The following is a 16,641-nucleotide window of genomic DNA, read 5'->3' on the forward strand; positions in this document are numbered from 1 at the left end:
AACGCATTCAAGCCATCCACTAAGTATCGCCAGAGATTTTTTTTAAATTAAAATGTTGTTTCGTGTAGATCAAGAGACAATACGCGTAAAATAACGAATCAGGGGGTGTCACCGCAGTATATGTTTACCTCCTTTCGGGCTGCGTTCCTTGCTGCCGTCTTTGTGCGCCGTGGCTGAGGCACCGGAGGCGAGTGATTGGTGCGAAGGATGCCCCGATGAGTGGACAGGCAGCGCGGAATGGGAAGACGAGCTCTGGTGAGAAGGCACTGCCGATTTCGGCAAACTGGTCGCCGACGCACCATGTATGGGATCCATGGCGCCACCTGGACGACAATGACTTCATTTTGTTTCTTTTTCTCAGACGTTTGTTTGAATCATGATGCAACTGCGCTTGGAACTATGCTGAGGAAAGTGGTGATAATGGCTGCCAAGGGCACAAGGAGAACCTTGTAATGTGCAATGTGTTCATTGCTATTTCACGGTAACAGCAAGGAAATCGCAAGCAGCAATGAATAATTAATTAATTAATTGCGAGTAGTCTGAAGACAACACCAAACTACGACCTTCCCCCAACCCCTGCATTAACTCCATAACTTTCCCAGGAGAATTAGCCCCCAAAAGCAAGCTGTGTGGCCAGTAAAAAGACACACGACCTCATGCACTATACGAATGTCCACGGGACAAACCACCGGAGGAATTGCAGCTCTTGAACGCCGAAAACTGGGAGGCCCCGTTACTCAGCTCCGTCTGCAGATGAGACAATTCCGGGTAGCGACACAAGTCGTATAGGCCGCAGAGCGCCAAGGGCTCATGGCCAGCTGACGGGGTCTGACCCCGCCCCTTCTCCCCCTTACAGCCTAATGAAAATAATCCTTTGGGCCGACGTAATCAAGTTTCGCCACCGCCAGGAACCAACTTGTGTTCCATGTCTAACGTTGCTTCATCATTTGCGTAAATGCAATAGATATAATGTATCGTAAACTGAAGCCTCATATGGTCATATGGTTTTTCGTATCTCATATTGTCTGCCGCAAATCGAATCTCCGAGTTGAATAACCGCCACGCGTCATGGCGCTCCCACGGCTGGCAGCAGCAGCACTACCCCCCCCCCCCCCCCCCCCCCGTGTGTGTGTACAAACAAGGGACTAGACGAGGCTTAGTAATCGCATCGTCTTAGTCCGTGTCCCTAAAACAATAAATCAGAATCGACGCCTATCATACCTGTGATCCAGCGATGCACAACGCCTCAATAATGGGGACTGTTTACACGGCCGATTCCGCCGTAACTGACCATCTGTGTGCTGAGCCACACTTGACATGAAACGACCTCACATGCACGCAAGCAGCGCCATTCTATACCACATTCCTCCACCTCCCCTCGAACACACACACAACCGCAAGTTGCATGTTGCATGCAGTGAGGACTGCAAACACCGACAATGCCTACAAGAACAAGAGCAGGGCTACTCCTGCTTCTTCCGCCTTTATATTTAGCTCCCCCACCGTTCTCGCACAGTTGCGGAGAAGAAGGCTTTGCTGTGCGACCGTGTCTGCCTTGACGCTTTCCTAACCATAAGTAGCAGCCTACCTCTCGAGAGACGAGCCGAATGCCAGCCGTCAGCGTCCTTAGTTCTTCGTCTTCTTGGAGATTCTGCACGAGAACAGAGACGGAGGTGGCCCTGGCGCTGGAGTTGTCATGCACACTACACTCTTTTAAACCATAGATGAAATAATAAGGGTGGAAATTATAAGACAGCCGGTTCGCGGAGGAAAGCTTGGCTGTTAAGTGCTGAATTGATCGAGTTAATAAAAAGGCCGCTAGCTAATGAAGAGTCTGTACCGCCCCTCGCACCGCGCTCTGGTCGCAGGCCACGACACGCCGCCAGACAAAAGAGAAGTTGACGCTAGGTCGCCGCAATACGAGCAGCGCAATAAAAAAAAACACAGAACCCCAATGATGTCAGAGCTGGTTCTTCCAGCGAGTCCGCAAGTCAGCTGCCGCCAGCGGAGATCTGGACTAGGGGCCCCGGCCAGACGGCTCCTGCGAATTAATCACCTAAACAAAAGCTTACTCTATCTATCCAAGCTTTAGCTACGACCCGCAACAGCCACGCCACCACACACAAACACGCGTAGCGCGCAGTACGCGACCGGCGAGTGAGACCCAAAATGTCGCCGAGAGGAAAAAGTAGCGCCGCGGGGTGGTGCAAACTCTGGTTTGGTTTGGTTTATGGGCGTTAACGTCCCAAAGCGACTCAGGCTGTGAGAGGCGCAATAGTGAAGGGCTCCGGAAATTTCGACCAGCTGGCGTTCTTTGACGTGCACCTCCATCGCACAGTACACAGGGTCTCTAGAATTTCACCTCCATCGTTCGTACAAACGTTCGTACAAAGTGTGTCCGTACTCTATACAAATGAGAAGGCGCGGGCATCGAGGCCTCTGCGCCGGCGAGTCGGAGCTGTGTCCAGGCTGGAGGTGGATCACCGTGAAAGGGTACCCACAAAATGTATTCGGAACACAAAAACCACAAAAAAGCTTAGAGGGGCTTGCTGTCTAAGCATGCAACCAAGAATTCAAAAGCACGATCTGCACTTCCTTCTCCGATGATCACATGGCACACATGAATTGAGGCTTCCTATGCTTTTTAGTTCATAGGGAAGTTTTTCCCATGGCCATGTTGAAGAGAAGGGGCGACAGCACCTTCCCTTGTGGGGTACCCTTGCTTCCCATTTGTATTTCATCCGATTGGGTTTTCTGAAAATTTATACTTGCTTTCCGATTTGTAAGGAAGTATTTTATGTAGCCGTAGGTCTTCGGTCCTACCCCAGCCTGGCTGAGCCAATCTAGTACCGATCCGTGTTTCACATTATCGAAGGCCTTTTTTAGCTCAAACCATAGCATGACTTTGGCGCCGTTGCTTTTAGAGTGAGTGATGTTTTTAGTAGCATCATGACATCCTGCGTGCTGAGGCGAGGGCGCGAACCATGCATCTCACCTGGCCACAGCCTGTTTTCTTCCATTTAGATCGACATTCCAGTTTGGGCGACGTGTTCCACGAGTCTGTCTACGCAGGATGTTAGAGATATGGACCGGAGACATTTTATTTGCGGCTTCTTTTCTGGCTTCGGAATGATGAGCAATTTGCCGTTTTCAACTAAGGGGGAATTTCTCCTTTCTCCCAGCATTCCTGCATGTAACCCGTTAGGGCTGTTTTGGAGTTATCGTCTTGGTTTCTTCGCATGCTATTCGTCATCCCATCTGGGCAGGGGCCGATCTTGGTTCGAGTAACTATTTCCTGCCCCCCTTCGGCCTCTGTGATGGGTGCGTCTAGTGTTTCATTTCAAGTCCCTTCGTTGTCGGGGACTTGGCTCTTACTTGTATAAAATAGGTAGGTTTTCACCAATTTGCTCATTAAGCTTTCATCGCGGCACTTTTCGCACGACGACTAACCTGATAAAGGTTAGGCACGCTGTAAGGGAAGGAATATTTCCGACGCGCAGTGATGACAATTAAAACCGCGTGTTCCGTTAAACATTAGGCTTAAAGCTGCTTCGAAAGGGGTTGCCCTAATTCGAAGACCTCGTGTGAAATGCAAACCGCATAATGTGTGATAACAGCGCCTTCAAACAATGCGAAGCACGCTCTTTCTCCCCACATGTTTCCCTGTAACGATTGCATTTGCGCTTTCATGTAGTTGTCGCAAGCAAAAAAAAAAAGCTGCCGCCACCGTCTGGAAGGAGTAATATTTGAGTGTTAGCTGTTTGGCAGCGCCATCTATCCTGCATGCGATGTATTACCACGCGATTAGACTACTTTTTAATACATCAAGGCGAGCGGGATCCTACCGCCTTGAGGTCGAAAATTTTTGACCAATTTGGGTAAATTGGTAATTGGTTTTCGGGGAAAGGAAATGACGCAGTATCTGTCTCACATATCGGCCGACACCTGAACCGCGCGATAAGGCAAGGGAGAAAGGGGGGACTGAGAGAAGAAAGGAAGAAAGAAGAGCCGTAGTGGTGAGCTCCAGAATAATTTAGGCCTCCTCGAGATCTTTAACGTGCACTGACATCGCAGAGCACACCGGCGCCTTTGCGTTTTGCCTCCAGAAAAACGCAGCCGTCGCGGTCGGGTTCGAAGCCGGGTACTCCGGATCTGTAGCCTAGAGGCCTAACCACTGAGCCACGGCGGCGGGTACGCTCGTCCTGTCCGCTTCTCTTCTGTGTCCTGTCCCCTGTGTATTTTTATGTCCCTCATCGCTCACTCCTAAATTCATAACCTATATACGCTAGCCTATCATCTCTGACACATCAGCGTCTTTTTTTTTCTTCTGAAGGACACGTTACATCCTTCCTGCAATATTGTGATGACGGTGCACGTTAAAGATCCCCAAGGCGTCGAAATTATCCCGGAGCCCCGCACTACGGCCCCGCCGCGGTGGCTCAGTGGTTAAGGCGCTCGACTACTGATCCGGAGTTCCCGGGTTCGAACACGACCGCGGTGGCTGCGTTTTTATGGAGGAAAAACGCTAAGGCGCCCGTGTGCTGTGCGATGTCAGTGCACGTTAAAGATCCCCAGGTGGTCGAAATTATTCCGGAGCCCTCCACTACGGCACCTATTCTTCCTTTCTTCTTTCACTCCCTCCTTTATCCCTTCCCTTACGGCGCGGTTCAGGTGTCCAAAGATATATGAGACAGATACTGCGCCATTTCCTTTCCCCAAAAAAACCAATTATTATTATTATTACCCCCCACTACGGCACCTCTCTCTTCCTTTCTTCTTTCACTCCATCCTTTATCCCTTCTCCTACTGCGCGCTTCATATGTCAGCCGGAATGTGAGACATATACTGCGCTATTTCGTTTCCTCAAAAACCAATTCTCATTTTCATTTCACACACACGGGCGCACGTGCGCCAGAGAGAGAGCAATTTTGATACATCACATAGAAATATATGTAATTTTGAATTTGAAACACGTATTTATACACATTAAACTCTATTTACACTTATAGAACGTAAACAACTTCGCGCAATAAGTGTAGTTTTACCTCTTAGTACCTTGCAACGGATGGTCTCAGATATGTTAATGTAATATCGTCACTACCCTCAGAAAGCAACCAGTGATATATACAGCGTCCTGTTTCAGAACATGGAAGTCTATCAATTAGGAGTGCCTATATCCATTACCACTTCGCTACCTCAGCGCCATTAGCAGGGAACCTGCAGTCAAAAGTTTCGCAACGTGTGCAAATACTTCGTCGTCCCCAATACTCATTTCATATACGTGAACGCCCGTTTTCGGTACACCGTCAGATATGTTGAAAACCTGAGGAAGGCCATGTTGCGAAGAGGCCTCACCTGGTCTCAATATAACAGAAATTTAGGCTAGTTCGTTTCTCACGAGCTCTAACTTCCAACAGAAGGTTTATTCACAGCTCTAACTTGCCACAGAAGGTTTATTCCCGCGGAATGGAACTAAACACCCGTTGACAAGATCCAGAATTTAGTAATGTTCACCATACGCATTGTAATATCGGAGTCTCGCGGTCCAATAGTTCGATGGAAGGTGTACTAACGCAAGTAGCGTCAGATTTGTCAACGATAAATGCTCCTATCTTCGTGACAGTTTGATTCTTGTACGGTGAGACGCTTCACTGTGGCTTAAAGATGCTCAAGTTAGAATACGGACACGCTTCCGCCAACTTTTGTGCTCAATGAAGCTCCCATTTAAACAACGGCCTGGTTGTCCGAAACAACTGCTGCCTCAGGATAGGGGAAGTCTTGTCGGATGCGTTTCCTCCTTATATGTGAACACCCATATTTTGTAGACCACCGCATATGTTGAAATAGAGGGTTGGAATTTGGCGCAGTCAACCGTAGGACCCCAATGATTCGCGATCCCAGAATTTCGAAGCGCAAATATTCACTACGCCAGCGTTCGAACCGTCAGCGGGCCTCAAATTATTACCTTGAACTTAGCTAGAGGTCCGCGGGGCCGCAAATTTGACCTTTAATGTAGCTGGAGGTCAAACCATGTGCATAACTGGTGCTAGTCAGCTGCAGCAGCGACACAGGCAGCTCTTACACCAATTACCCTTGACCTCTCACTTCTGACCTTTGACTTTGACCTTCGGTCAAGCGTCTGCCGACATCGTATGCGCCGGTCATGCAAGTTGGTTCTGCACGGCTACTGATCCGGAGTTCCCGGTTTCGAACCCCATCGCGGCGGCTGCGTTTTTATGGAGGAAAAACGCTAACGCGCCTGTGTGCTGTGCGATGTCAGTGCACGTCAAAGATCCCCAGGTGGTCGAAATTATACTGGAGTCCTCCACTACGGCACCTCTTTCTTCCTTTCTTCTTTCACTCCATCCTTTATCCCTTCCCTTGCGGCGCGGTTCAGGTGTTCAACGATCTGACACTTTTGTTCAACGATCTGACACTTATAAAATAATACTTATAGCATCGGAAACAGAGCGTTGCCATTGGTGAAGAGCTTTCATCTCTGCAAGGTTTAAAGCGGGGGTCCCGCAAGGTAGTATTTTAAACGATATAATTAACATCAGTGACAGTGCAAATTTCATAGTTTATGCAGATGACACAAGTATATTTCTACAGTCAGATAATGTTGTGCAACTTGGCCATTTAGCCAATAATGCGCTCGCTTTGTTGTCTGATTGGAGTACGACTATCTCGCTAAAAATTAACACATCAAACACAAAGGCCATTTTATTTGCACCATCACAAAAGCCTGTAAACTTTGACATTAACTTTTACCTTGGAAGTGATAGGCTAGAGCTTGTCAAAGAGAAAAAAACCTTGGGAGTAATCATTAATGAACACTTAACCTGGGATGCTCATGTGGACCGGATAAGTACAAGCCTCGCGAAGACTTGTGGTATTCTATCTCGGCTTCGCTACGCTATTCCTCCAAGGATTAAGATTTTATTGTATAACGTCCTATTCTCTCCTCATCTAAAGTATTGCAGCCTTGTATGGGGCACAACATCCCAAAAGAACTTTTACAAACTATTTCTTATGCAAAAAAGAGCTATCCGTCACATCGCAAGCGTTTCGCACGACGCCCACACAAGCAAATTATTTCCACTTCTTGATATTCTTCCTGTCAAGCGTATATACATACTCAACTTTCTGCTAAAATACAAACACAGCTTGAAAATTCTCTCTACTTTCTCACACTGTGCGACCTGACAAAAACATCGCAACTTTTCTATGACATCAGAAACAGAAAAAGTTGGACGCTGCCATTTTCTAGAACTAACCAAGGGTGCAAGAGAATAGCAAATCATCTTCCAAAACTGTAAAATAATTTAAAGGATCTAGATATAAAGAATATCTCCAGAAAAGACTGAAAAAAATAGCATTTCTAGAACCGATCCTGCAACTTAGCCTAGCAATGTGATTAACTTCCGGTCCTCCCTGACAACTTGTTGCGATCGTATCGATAATTTGTGTCCTTCGTCTAGTGGTGGTTTTATTTGGCTTCCCTTACATTTCATTGTATCAAGACTTATGTAATTTTGTTTCTTTTTTCTGCTGTGAGGTTACAGCAAAATAAACAAGATGCGTTTTTTATGTGTATTATGGTAACATGACATGCCAAGCGCTTGAGTAGCATTGCAGTGTGTAAAATATGCACCCAGGTATGTCCAGTAGTGCTATTTCTTGTCTTATTGCTTGTAATATGTGAGCTTGATTGCGTCCAATGAGAATGTCTACAATAAATGTATAAGTAATCTCTGCTTTTAATCCAGACACCTTTAATTGATAAATGAGAACCTGTATGTTAGCGCCCTTCAACCTTTCAAATATAATGGCAGCAACCTTCGTCATGCTGCTAATCAGCACCTTTTTGTTGGATGAATGGAGGGAAACAACTTTTATTAGAAACAAAAGTAAAAATCTTCCAGGGTAGTCTCCAACAGGTCCAGGAGTCCACAGGGTCAATTGGAGAGACATACGGGAGATGCCTTTGCCCTGCAATGGGTGTAATCAGGCTGATGATGATACACTTCGTCCGTCAGTATGCGCTCCCCACTGGCCATCTGATTGTGGCGCCAGTTCTCCCGACTACATTTGTACGAAATATGTGGCACAAACGTTTGTCGTACAGCGTTCCGAGTGGTGGTTTTTGGTTTTTTGGGGGGGAAAGGAAATGGCGCAGTATCTGTCTCATAACGTTGGACACGTGAACCGCGCCGTAAAGGAAGGGATAAGGGAGGGAGTGAAAAGAAAAAGGAAGAAAGAGGTGCCGTACTGGAGGGCTCCAGAATGATTTCGACCACCTGGGGATCTTTCCGGGTGGTGTCACATGATTTCTCGTCGCATATATATTACAAGTTGGAGGTTGTAGCCTCCAACATGCATACTCGCCAGATAGAATTCCTGTCGCGAGCTATAGCTTCCGGCAGGAACTCGAAATGACTACATTGCACCTTAATTTGTATGCCTTTCCAGGCTCTATCTCCGTTCATAAAGCATGGTTCAGGTGTCCACCCATATGTGAGACAGCTACTGTGCCATTTCCTTTAATATAATAATAATTGGTTTTTTGGGGAAAGGAAATGGCGCAGTATCTGTCTCATATATCGTTGGACACCTGAACCGCGCCGTAAGGGAAGGGATATAGGAGGGAGTGAAAGAAGAAAGGAAGAATTAGATGCCGTAGTGGAGGGCTCCGGAATAATTTCGACCACCTGGGGATCTTTAACGTGCACTGACATCGCACAGCACACGGGCGCCTTAGCGTTTTTCCTCCATAAAAACGCAGCCGCCGCGGTCGGGTTCGAACCCGGGAACTCCAACCATTTCCTTTCCTCAAAAACCAATTTCGAATCAAGATTGTGGTGCAACGGCTCGTTGTATAGCGTTCCAGGTAGTGTCAGACGTGCGCGTGTTTGCATGGGTAGGGCCATACTTAGTCGCTGGAGCGTTCTAGGTGGTGTCACACGTGCGCGTGTTTGCGTAGATAGTATCATACTTCGTCTCTGTATTTCACTGCGGCAGTTTGTGCGTGAGCTCGTAAAATGTACAGTGAAGCATCAACGTCTGCAACTTCGACATCAGCACCACCCGAACTGAAACGTGGTCGTCTCGCAAATGACAGCGTTTGTAATGCCAGAGCCCTTTAATGCTTTCTCATCACGAAACTTCTCCGTAACGCTCTGCGAGAGATTCATATAGTGCTCGCGGCTGCCGCGACACGGCGCCACCATCTGCAAAAGTGCATCGTCCTCATTTGACCTTTTTTGTAAATAATTTTTTTTTTGACTGGCTGCCCGAAAAGCTGGGCGCTGTCACGACAGAGAAGGAAGCCCCTCCGCTGTTATTTTTATACTGATAGCCAATATTTACAGCGCCTTTGTGTTTCATATACCTTTGGGCAGGCATCATCGTAGTCCTGGAGTGTGCGCCAGATTATTTCATGAGTGTTGGTGGGCGGCGTGTGAGATGGCGGCATGCTTAGCAACACGTCGTACTGTCACGTAAAAGTCAGACTCTCGTTCGCCACACCAGAGTGCGAAATACCGACTGCTCAGCCGACGAAACCACGAGCATGATTGTGGGCAGCTTCGTTCCCGGGATTGTCCGAATGGGCCGGGTGCCAGTTCAGGTCCATCTCCCTAGTATGGGTGTCCAATTGAATCCTGCTAGAATGCTGGATGAGGTGGATGAGACGCGGCCCCTGGCAGAGTTACGTATGGTCAATTTGAATGGATGGGTGGATGGAAAAACTTTATTTGCGACAAGTTTAAAGTGCTCTTGACCATTACGGGTCACAGGGCTCCGTGGTCGGTGCTTGGTTCAGGATGCCGCGATTGAATGCAGCCATCGTGGCTCGGCATACGAGAAATCGTCGCGCTTACTAGTCCTGGCTGGCCAGCAAGTGCTCCCACTGCGTCACACTCGGGTTTTCTATTCTAGGCTCTAAGTCTGCATTAGGGCAGGTCCATGTGACATGCTCTAGTGCAGGTTTACCCTGGCACCACGGACATTCATCTACATATTGTGTAGGGAGAGTCTTGCGTAGTTTGTGCAGGTGCGGGTAGGTACCGGATTGTAGTCTGCGCCAGTCTACTGCTTCTTCTTCGGTAAGCCCTTTGTGTGGGGCTGGGTAGCATTTCCGCTGACCCCTGTAATGATCCAGTATTGGAGTCGCTGTTGATTACCTCAGCGTCTGTGTTGGCAATGGCTATGGCCGCTTCCTCCGCGGTTTCGGAGTTTTTGGTGGCTCAATCACCGCGCGAATTTCAAACGCGTGATTCCTCGTTGCACAGTCGGCTGCGTCTCCGTTCATCACTCCTCGTTGGTGTTTGCATCTGGCGTGTAGGACAGTAAGAGGTGCCGCAGTTTAGGGCTGCGGTGTAATTTCGACCACAGGTATATTTAACTTGCATTGACATCCCAGAGCACACGGCTGCCTGCAGTCGAATTAATGAACGTTAAACGTGTTGACAGCACGTGTATATAACAGCCACCACGTTCATCACAGCGTAGACTATAGCTGCATTAAAGACAAGTACCCTTCCCTCTGGGCTGCGAATTTCCTGCGAAATTCACTCTTTCCACATTCCAGGAGAAACAAGCTCAGAGTTGTCCATCACCCAGCTGATTCTCCACATGCTTCCTGAGGCATTAAGGCAAACTATCATCCGCCCACCTAACTTTATGCCACCCCCAGCTACACTTGCCCTCAGGAAATAACAGTGTCTCAAGCTATTCTTTACGGCTGCGCAGACCCCTACAGCTTCCAGTACATTCTATGTAAGAGATGTTTTTTTGTACAAGAAGGTCTGTTCTCCCACTAGTCTCCGCTTTCTTACGATGTTGCCTGAAAACCAGCGTTCCTCTGTTTCTCGTGCCGTGCACACCACCCCACTTCGGGACACCTGGGACCTGTACGGACACTCTACCGAACCCAAGAACGTTTTTGCTGGCTGCGGATGCGTAATGAGACAAATTATGAGGCTTGCTGTACACAGTGTGCGGGTCACAAACGCCTCATCGGCACTGTTCCTGGTCTACTTCATACTGTGACGCTTCCAAGATCTCGTTTTGAGAAGGTAGACGTCCTGGGTCCTTCTCGCAAGTATCATACATGCGACCTCCGGATCATCTTCTGCACTGATTACCACCCTCGTTACTATGAGACGTGTGCTCTCCCTTCGGCTACACCATATCATGTCTCCGTCTTTCTACTGTCATCCGTTATCCTATGTTATAGGCCCCGCGAGTTTTGATCAGCGACCGAGGCCGCCACTTCACCATCGATGTCGTCGAAGAACTCTTTCGTTCGTGCACATCTTAATTCAGACGTTCTACCCCCAATCATCCGCAAACTAATGGTTTAACAAAGCAAACCAGCCGGACACTGATAGACATGGTTTTCTGGAAAAGCAGCGCTGAACAGACGAGGACAGAGACGAGGCGACAAGGACGGGCGCTTTCTACGTACATCGCCTCTGACGGCAAGGACTGGGACTCTGTTCTACCTTTTATCACATACGCGTACAACAACGCTACACACGAAACCAAAGACTACAGCCAGTTCTTCGTCCTGTGTGTCCGCTTTTTTCGATGCACGCCCGACAACAACCTCCCGTTGTAGATCCTGTGGTTGCTGAACATATTCGCCAAGACGAAGTCCGCTGGATAGCCCACCCGAGAATTCTCTCCTCCCAAGAGCGCCCAAAGCCCACTACAACGACCCCTATTGCCAAGTGAACTATGCCCCTGGAGAGCTGGTCTGACTTTGGCGTCCAGTCAGGAAGCTTGGATTGAAGCCATAAAATGCTTGTGAGCTATATTCGTCCCTACGTTGTCTTGGAGGTAGTCAGCGACCTCACCTATCGGAATGCACGCGTCATCAGAAGCGCATGGCCGACGCTCAGCCCGCACTGAACCCACTCATGTCGTGCGGCTGAAACTCAGTCGCCCTCCCGCCGATGCCTGACTCGCCCAGGGGGCATCGCCTGCGAAGGGGAAAGAGTTATGGGCTTGCTGAAGTCCCCCGAAAGCAAAGAAAAATTAAGCAGGGAAAAGGAAGTCGAAGCGTGTTCGCCCGTTTGGCCTTGTCTTGAGGCCTCGGTCGTGACGTCACGGACGTAACAGTACTATGTACAGCTCACCTTCCTCTGGAAAACATGACCGAAATAACTTTTTTCTGATACCAAGCTTCTACGAGACACTTAACAATAAAAGAGGCACCAATCAGTTAACTATTAAATAAATGCCCCACTACGGGTGAGTTCGACAAGGTTTCTGAATAAGAGCATAAGAAGAAGGCACAAGATTAGAAATAAAAACTCTTCGTTAGACAAGAAATATCTATCAATGCTGTTCCAATGAATTCTGCCCCACTGATGGAAAACAATGACAGTCACATGAATTGAGGTTATTATGTTATGCTAATTAGGCCACAACAAAGACATATGTAGTCATTCATTGCCATACGAAGATAATCTCCCCTCCACCGAATGTCATAATTATTTACTGTGTTCCTTACAGGTCTGTATGCAATGACGCGAAGAGCTTTCGCACTCAAAAGCAGTAGCACAAATGCGTTGAAATATATCTTGCCCGTATTTGTTTCTCTTAGAGCAGCGAGGACAAGGTATGTACTTGCTATTCGTTTCATTTATTCATTTCTTAATAAAGCGACATGGAGACATAGCAGGTGTGGCAGGTGCAATGTAAAAAGAAAGAGTACAGAGGTCATCAGATGGCTTATCTAGCGAATTGGAGTGACACTCTTTAAAGCGAATGAATCAAAACATTTAAGCACGCACTGCCTCAGAGACGATGCTTATGCTAAAGCAAAGCCGAACAGACCTATGAACGATAAAAGTCCAGGCAACGCCTGAACCTAAGAAAGCAGTAGCGCTAATATTTCAATTCATTTCTCCCGCAGCACATCGCATCAATGCACCGGCATGCTCGTGCGTGTATAAATTTAAAACACAAGTAAAACAAGTCAACAAAAATATGTTCTAAAGAAGAAGAAATCTGTATCAGTGAGATAAAGTAAGACTATTGTTTGGGCTAGCTGGTTCATGATGACAATAAGGAAACGGTGCAACCAATGGGGACAGAAAAGACAGAAAAACGACAGGATCAACTTCACTTGAAACTGAGTTTATATCCCATCTAGCCTGCCTTTTTGTGCGAAAGACAAGCCGTATCAAGGATGCAACGACCTATCAATACCTCTTAGAATCACTACCGACGCAGTACATCTGATTAGCAAAAAAAACACCATAAGCGAGGCATGGGGAGCAATTCACAGAGCAATTTTTTTAACCTGGCCATACAGAGTAACAAAAATAAAACGGGACAAAGGAGCTAACTACGCTACACAAGCTGAAAAAGAATTTGCTGAGGTTCAACACGGCCGAACCTAGTATACGAGCGAAAGCAAAGCCGGCAATATTTATAGCGAAGAATGGAGTGACGTCATTGCTACGCCATCGCTCGAAGTCACATCAGGCGACGCGAATCTCAGCTCTAAACGTCAAGGTCAAAGGGCATGTGCCTACTGGTCAGTGGTTGCTGGTCATTAGCTGTAACCATGCGATACAGGAAACCACGCCTATGGGCAGCGAAACACAGTCATACACTGCAGTCTTGGGGGTACGTGCTTGGTTTGACCGTGGTGACGCTTCAAGGTCGAACGCACAGAGCCGGGCGAAACTGAGTTGTACCTCGAGTAGCAGAGCTTTCGCTCCAGAAACGAACAAGCACGACCAAGGCAAAAACACGCTTACTAATCAGCAATGATAAAAGGCAACCGCGTGAAATGAGATATCGGAAGACTAACAAAAGCACGGAAAAAAGTTCAAAAATAGAGGATTCTGAAGGAAGGCCATGAAGGATGTTATTTTTAACTCCTTTGTTGAGGACCTTTGACACTACGTAGCCGCCGTGTCTTTGCTAATTAAACTGCTATGCAGCCCGGCTTTCTTCCTGGTAGCCAAAGTGGAGACGAAGCGAGCACAGAGGAAAAAAAATGAGAATCGCCAGAGAGGTGGTGAGAAAACAACCGACTGAAACGCTGCTTTTACCCCGGTGCTATGAAAAACAAACACTAGGAAACGATGCATCAGCAAAAGTTACAACACGCACATCTCGAGGGGACAGCTTCTGCGAAGACAAGAGCACAGCGCAAGGGTCGTGCATCGAGAACCGGCGGCGTGCTCGGAATTGCCAGCAGTAAAGACGGTTGTCCCCGCACAGTCATCGTTTCATTTCTTGTGAGTAGCTTGGCGATCGCATTTGCACTAAACCTCCGGATCGCCCGTAGTAGGCACGGGACTGAATGACTTCTGATCTCCGAGTCCGACAGATATGATAACCATCCGTTACCCGCGCATACTACACTTCAACCGTGCATGTTCAGAGCTACAGCTGTTGAGAGGGCAATGATGATAAGCTTGATAACAGCAGGCGGGAATCCTGTAGATGAGCTCAAGGGGCCTCTGCGTGCCACCACGACGGATGGTAACTTGTTTGTGTGGCTTTAAAACCAAGCAAGGGCTTGCATTATTATACTCCCCCTCCAGCGAGTAATTTTCTATTGAACTGCCACAAAAAGTACGCATTTTTCTGAAAATTAAGCTGAAAACATTACTGGGCCTTACAGGAACACCCTTTCATTGTTAACTGCCCTTTACGAAAGGTTCTTATGAGTTCGCCTCTGCATACAAGTCCACAAGCTCATCACACATAATGCATAGCTCGGCCCATTTTGGAACCTACATTTTTGTTCTTTTTTCGTCATTTTTGTTAAACTAAGTATGCTACAAACGTTACCACTGCGGAGAATTATGTGCAATATACTTCTCTAAAGCCACACACAGTGCGCTTACATTTCTATAAACAACGACATCTATTAATCGCTGCTTTCGGCAAAGGTGAGAATATGCTGACGGTACTCCCTCCCACCACTAAGCCTTAATATTTCTTTTTACTTGTGCATCTTTACGCTTACTCATCATAAGACGTTCGCCAGGGTGTGCCGGTATCCCTTGAGCGGAAGCCTCGTAGGCACTGCTCTGGGTCTCCGTTGCGGCCTGGGCATCTTGGGCGAACTGCCAGACATCACTCAGGGAGGGTGTGTCGTCTAAATACAAAAGATGGTCGGCAGCACGCATTTCACACAAGGGCACGCTTGACCAGGACACACACCCGCACAGAGGCACACAATAAACCACGCTCGTGCCAGCCATCCGAAGCAGCAGGTAGCACGTACGAACGCAACACTGCAGCACTAGAGCTTGCCATCGAAGTGAAGCTGACAGACTTCGCCTTCTCGTCCGACGACGATCGGCAAAGCCGTAACCCACGGAGTGAAAACATAATGCGTAGCGCCGCTCCGTCGCCTGTAGCTACGCTGCCACACGACGAGCAGCTGCGAAGCGAGCGTGATCCAGCAAGCGAAATTCCCGCACTCCGCTGTCGGGTAAGCGCTGTCATGTGCGTTTTGCCGCAATAACGTGCAGCGAGCAGCAGCGATAGTCGCCTGAAACGAAAAGAATGCGCGACCAAGCTCGTCGTGCAGACGTGCCGCAATCACTGTAGAGGCGCCGCGATCGACAGCGATCCTAGCGGGCCAGGGAAGCTGATTGCGTTTTATTTTTCTTGACAAAAGCGCGCCTTGGATTTTTCTTGTTCTAGGCATATTCCTCACAGCTGCCAAATTATGATGAGGAGCAGCTGCAATTTAAGGCACACACGCGTATGCTACGACGGTAAAAAAAATTACGTCGGCTAAGATACTGCTGAACACGAACAATAAAGCGAAACGCAGTCCCCACAGCGAAGTTCAGAACAAGCACACTTTGCAGTCAGCCGCTCCTGGGGCTACTGAGCCGGAGTACCCGGGCTCGAACCCGACTGCGGCTGCCGCTTTTTAATGGAGGAAAACTGGCGTCACCAAAAGGCGCGCGTTTGACCTTGAGCCGACGGAGCGTAGATGTGGCCAGTGACGTCATACCACGTGGCTTGCTGTGGAGAGGCGCCGCAGCTGTGCTCGCTCGGAGCCTCGCCGCAGCTGTACCACGTGACTAGCAGGGGTGCAGCAGCTTCTTCGCTGGCGCTCGGCGTCTCCATGGATGGGGGCGCACCGGACAGACTCCGGCGTCAAACCATGGCTCTCACTCATATCGCTCAGTTTAACCAGCGCTAAACCTCTATTTTTTAGATCGAAGAGCTTTACTCCTCCCATACCAAGTCTGAAGGTCATCCGGCTCTTAGATTTGACCTCTAACAGGAGGCGCGCCACATGTGCACGGTCGCGCGTGGCAGCTGCCTCTATCTTCATCCTTCCCTTCGTTGCCACAGCTTCGCGGCTGCTGCTGGGCCGCTCCTCCTCGCCAGTTGTCATGTGATGTGTCACGTGATTGGCTCTTGAACTTGGCAGCCACGTCCGCAGCTGCGCCAACCGCCGCTCTGGACGCTCGCTCTTGCACTTCTGGCACGTCATGCACCACGTTATTTGCTCTCCCTGAAGTCTTCAAACAATAAAGGTGAACCAAAGCTAAACAGTGCCTCACCATGCATAGCAGAGCTCTCGCTCTGTATATCCTGGCTCGGCTGAGTTGAGCCACGGCCACTTTTTGTTGCTTTTCT

General features: G+C 48.3%; 1 protein-coding gene across 1 annotated transcript in view; it reads right to left on the reverse strand.

The window, feature by feature from the left end:
* LOC144103283 (neprilysin-2-like) overlaps positions 1-15,547 on the reverse strand; it is a 38,782-nt gene extending 23,235 nt beyond the window's left edge. The window contains exons 1-3 of the mRNA XM_077636045.1: positions 15,002-15,547; positions 1,589-1,651; positions 129-323 (exon numbers count right to left, since the gene is read on the reverse strand). Coding sequence (XP_077492171.1) covers positions 129-323; positions 1,589-1,651; positions 15,002-15,239 — 496 coding nt within the window. The 5' untranslated portion in view covers positions 15,240-15,547. The remainder of the gene's footprint in view (positions 1-128; positions 324-1,588; positions 1,652-15,001) is intronic.
* Between the last annotated feature and the right edge of the window lie 1,094 nt (positions 15,548-16,641).

The sequence above is a fragment of the Amblyomma americanum genome, chromosome 9, assembly GCF_052857255.1.
Source record: "Amblyomma americanum isolate KBUSLIRL-KWMA chromosome 9, ASM5285725v1, whole genome shotgun sequence".
In the NCBI taxonomy this organism is placed as follows: Eukaryota; Metazoa; Arthropoda; class Arachnida; order Ixodida; family Ixodidae; genus Amblyomma; species Amblyomma americanum.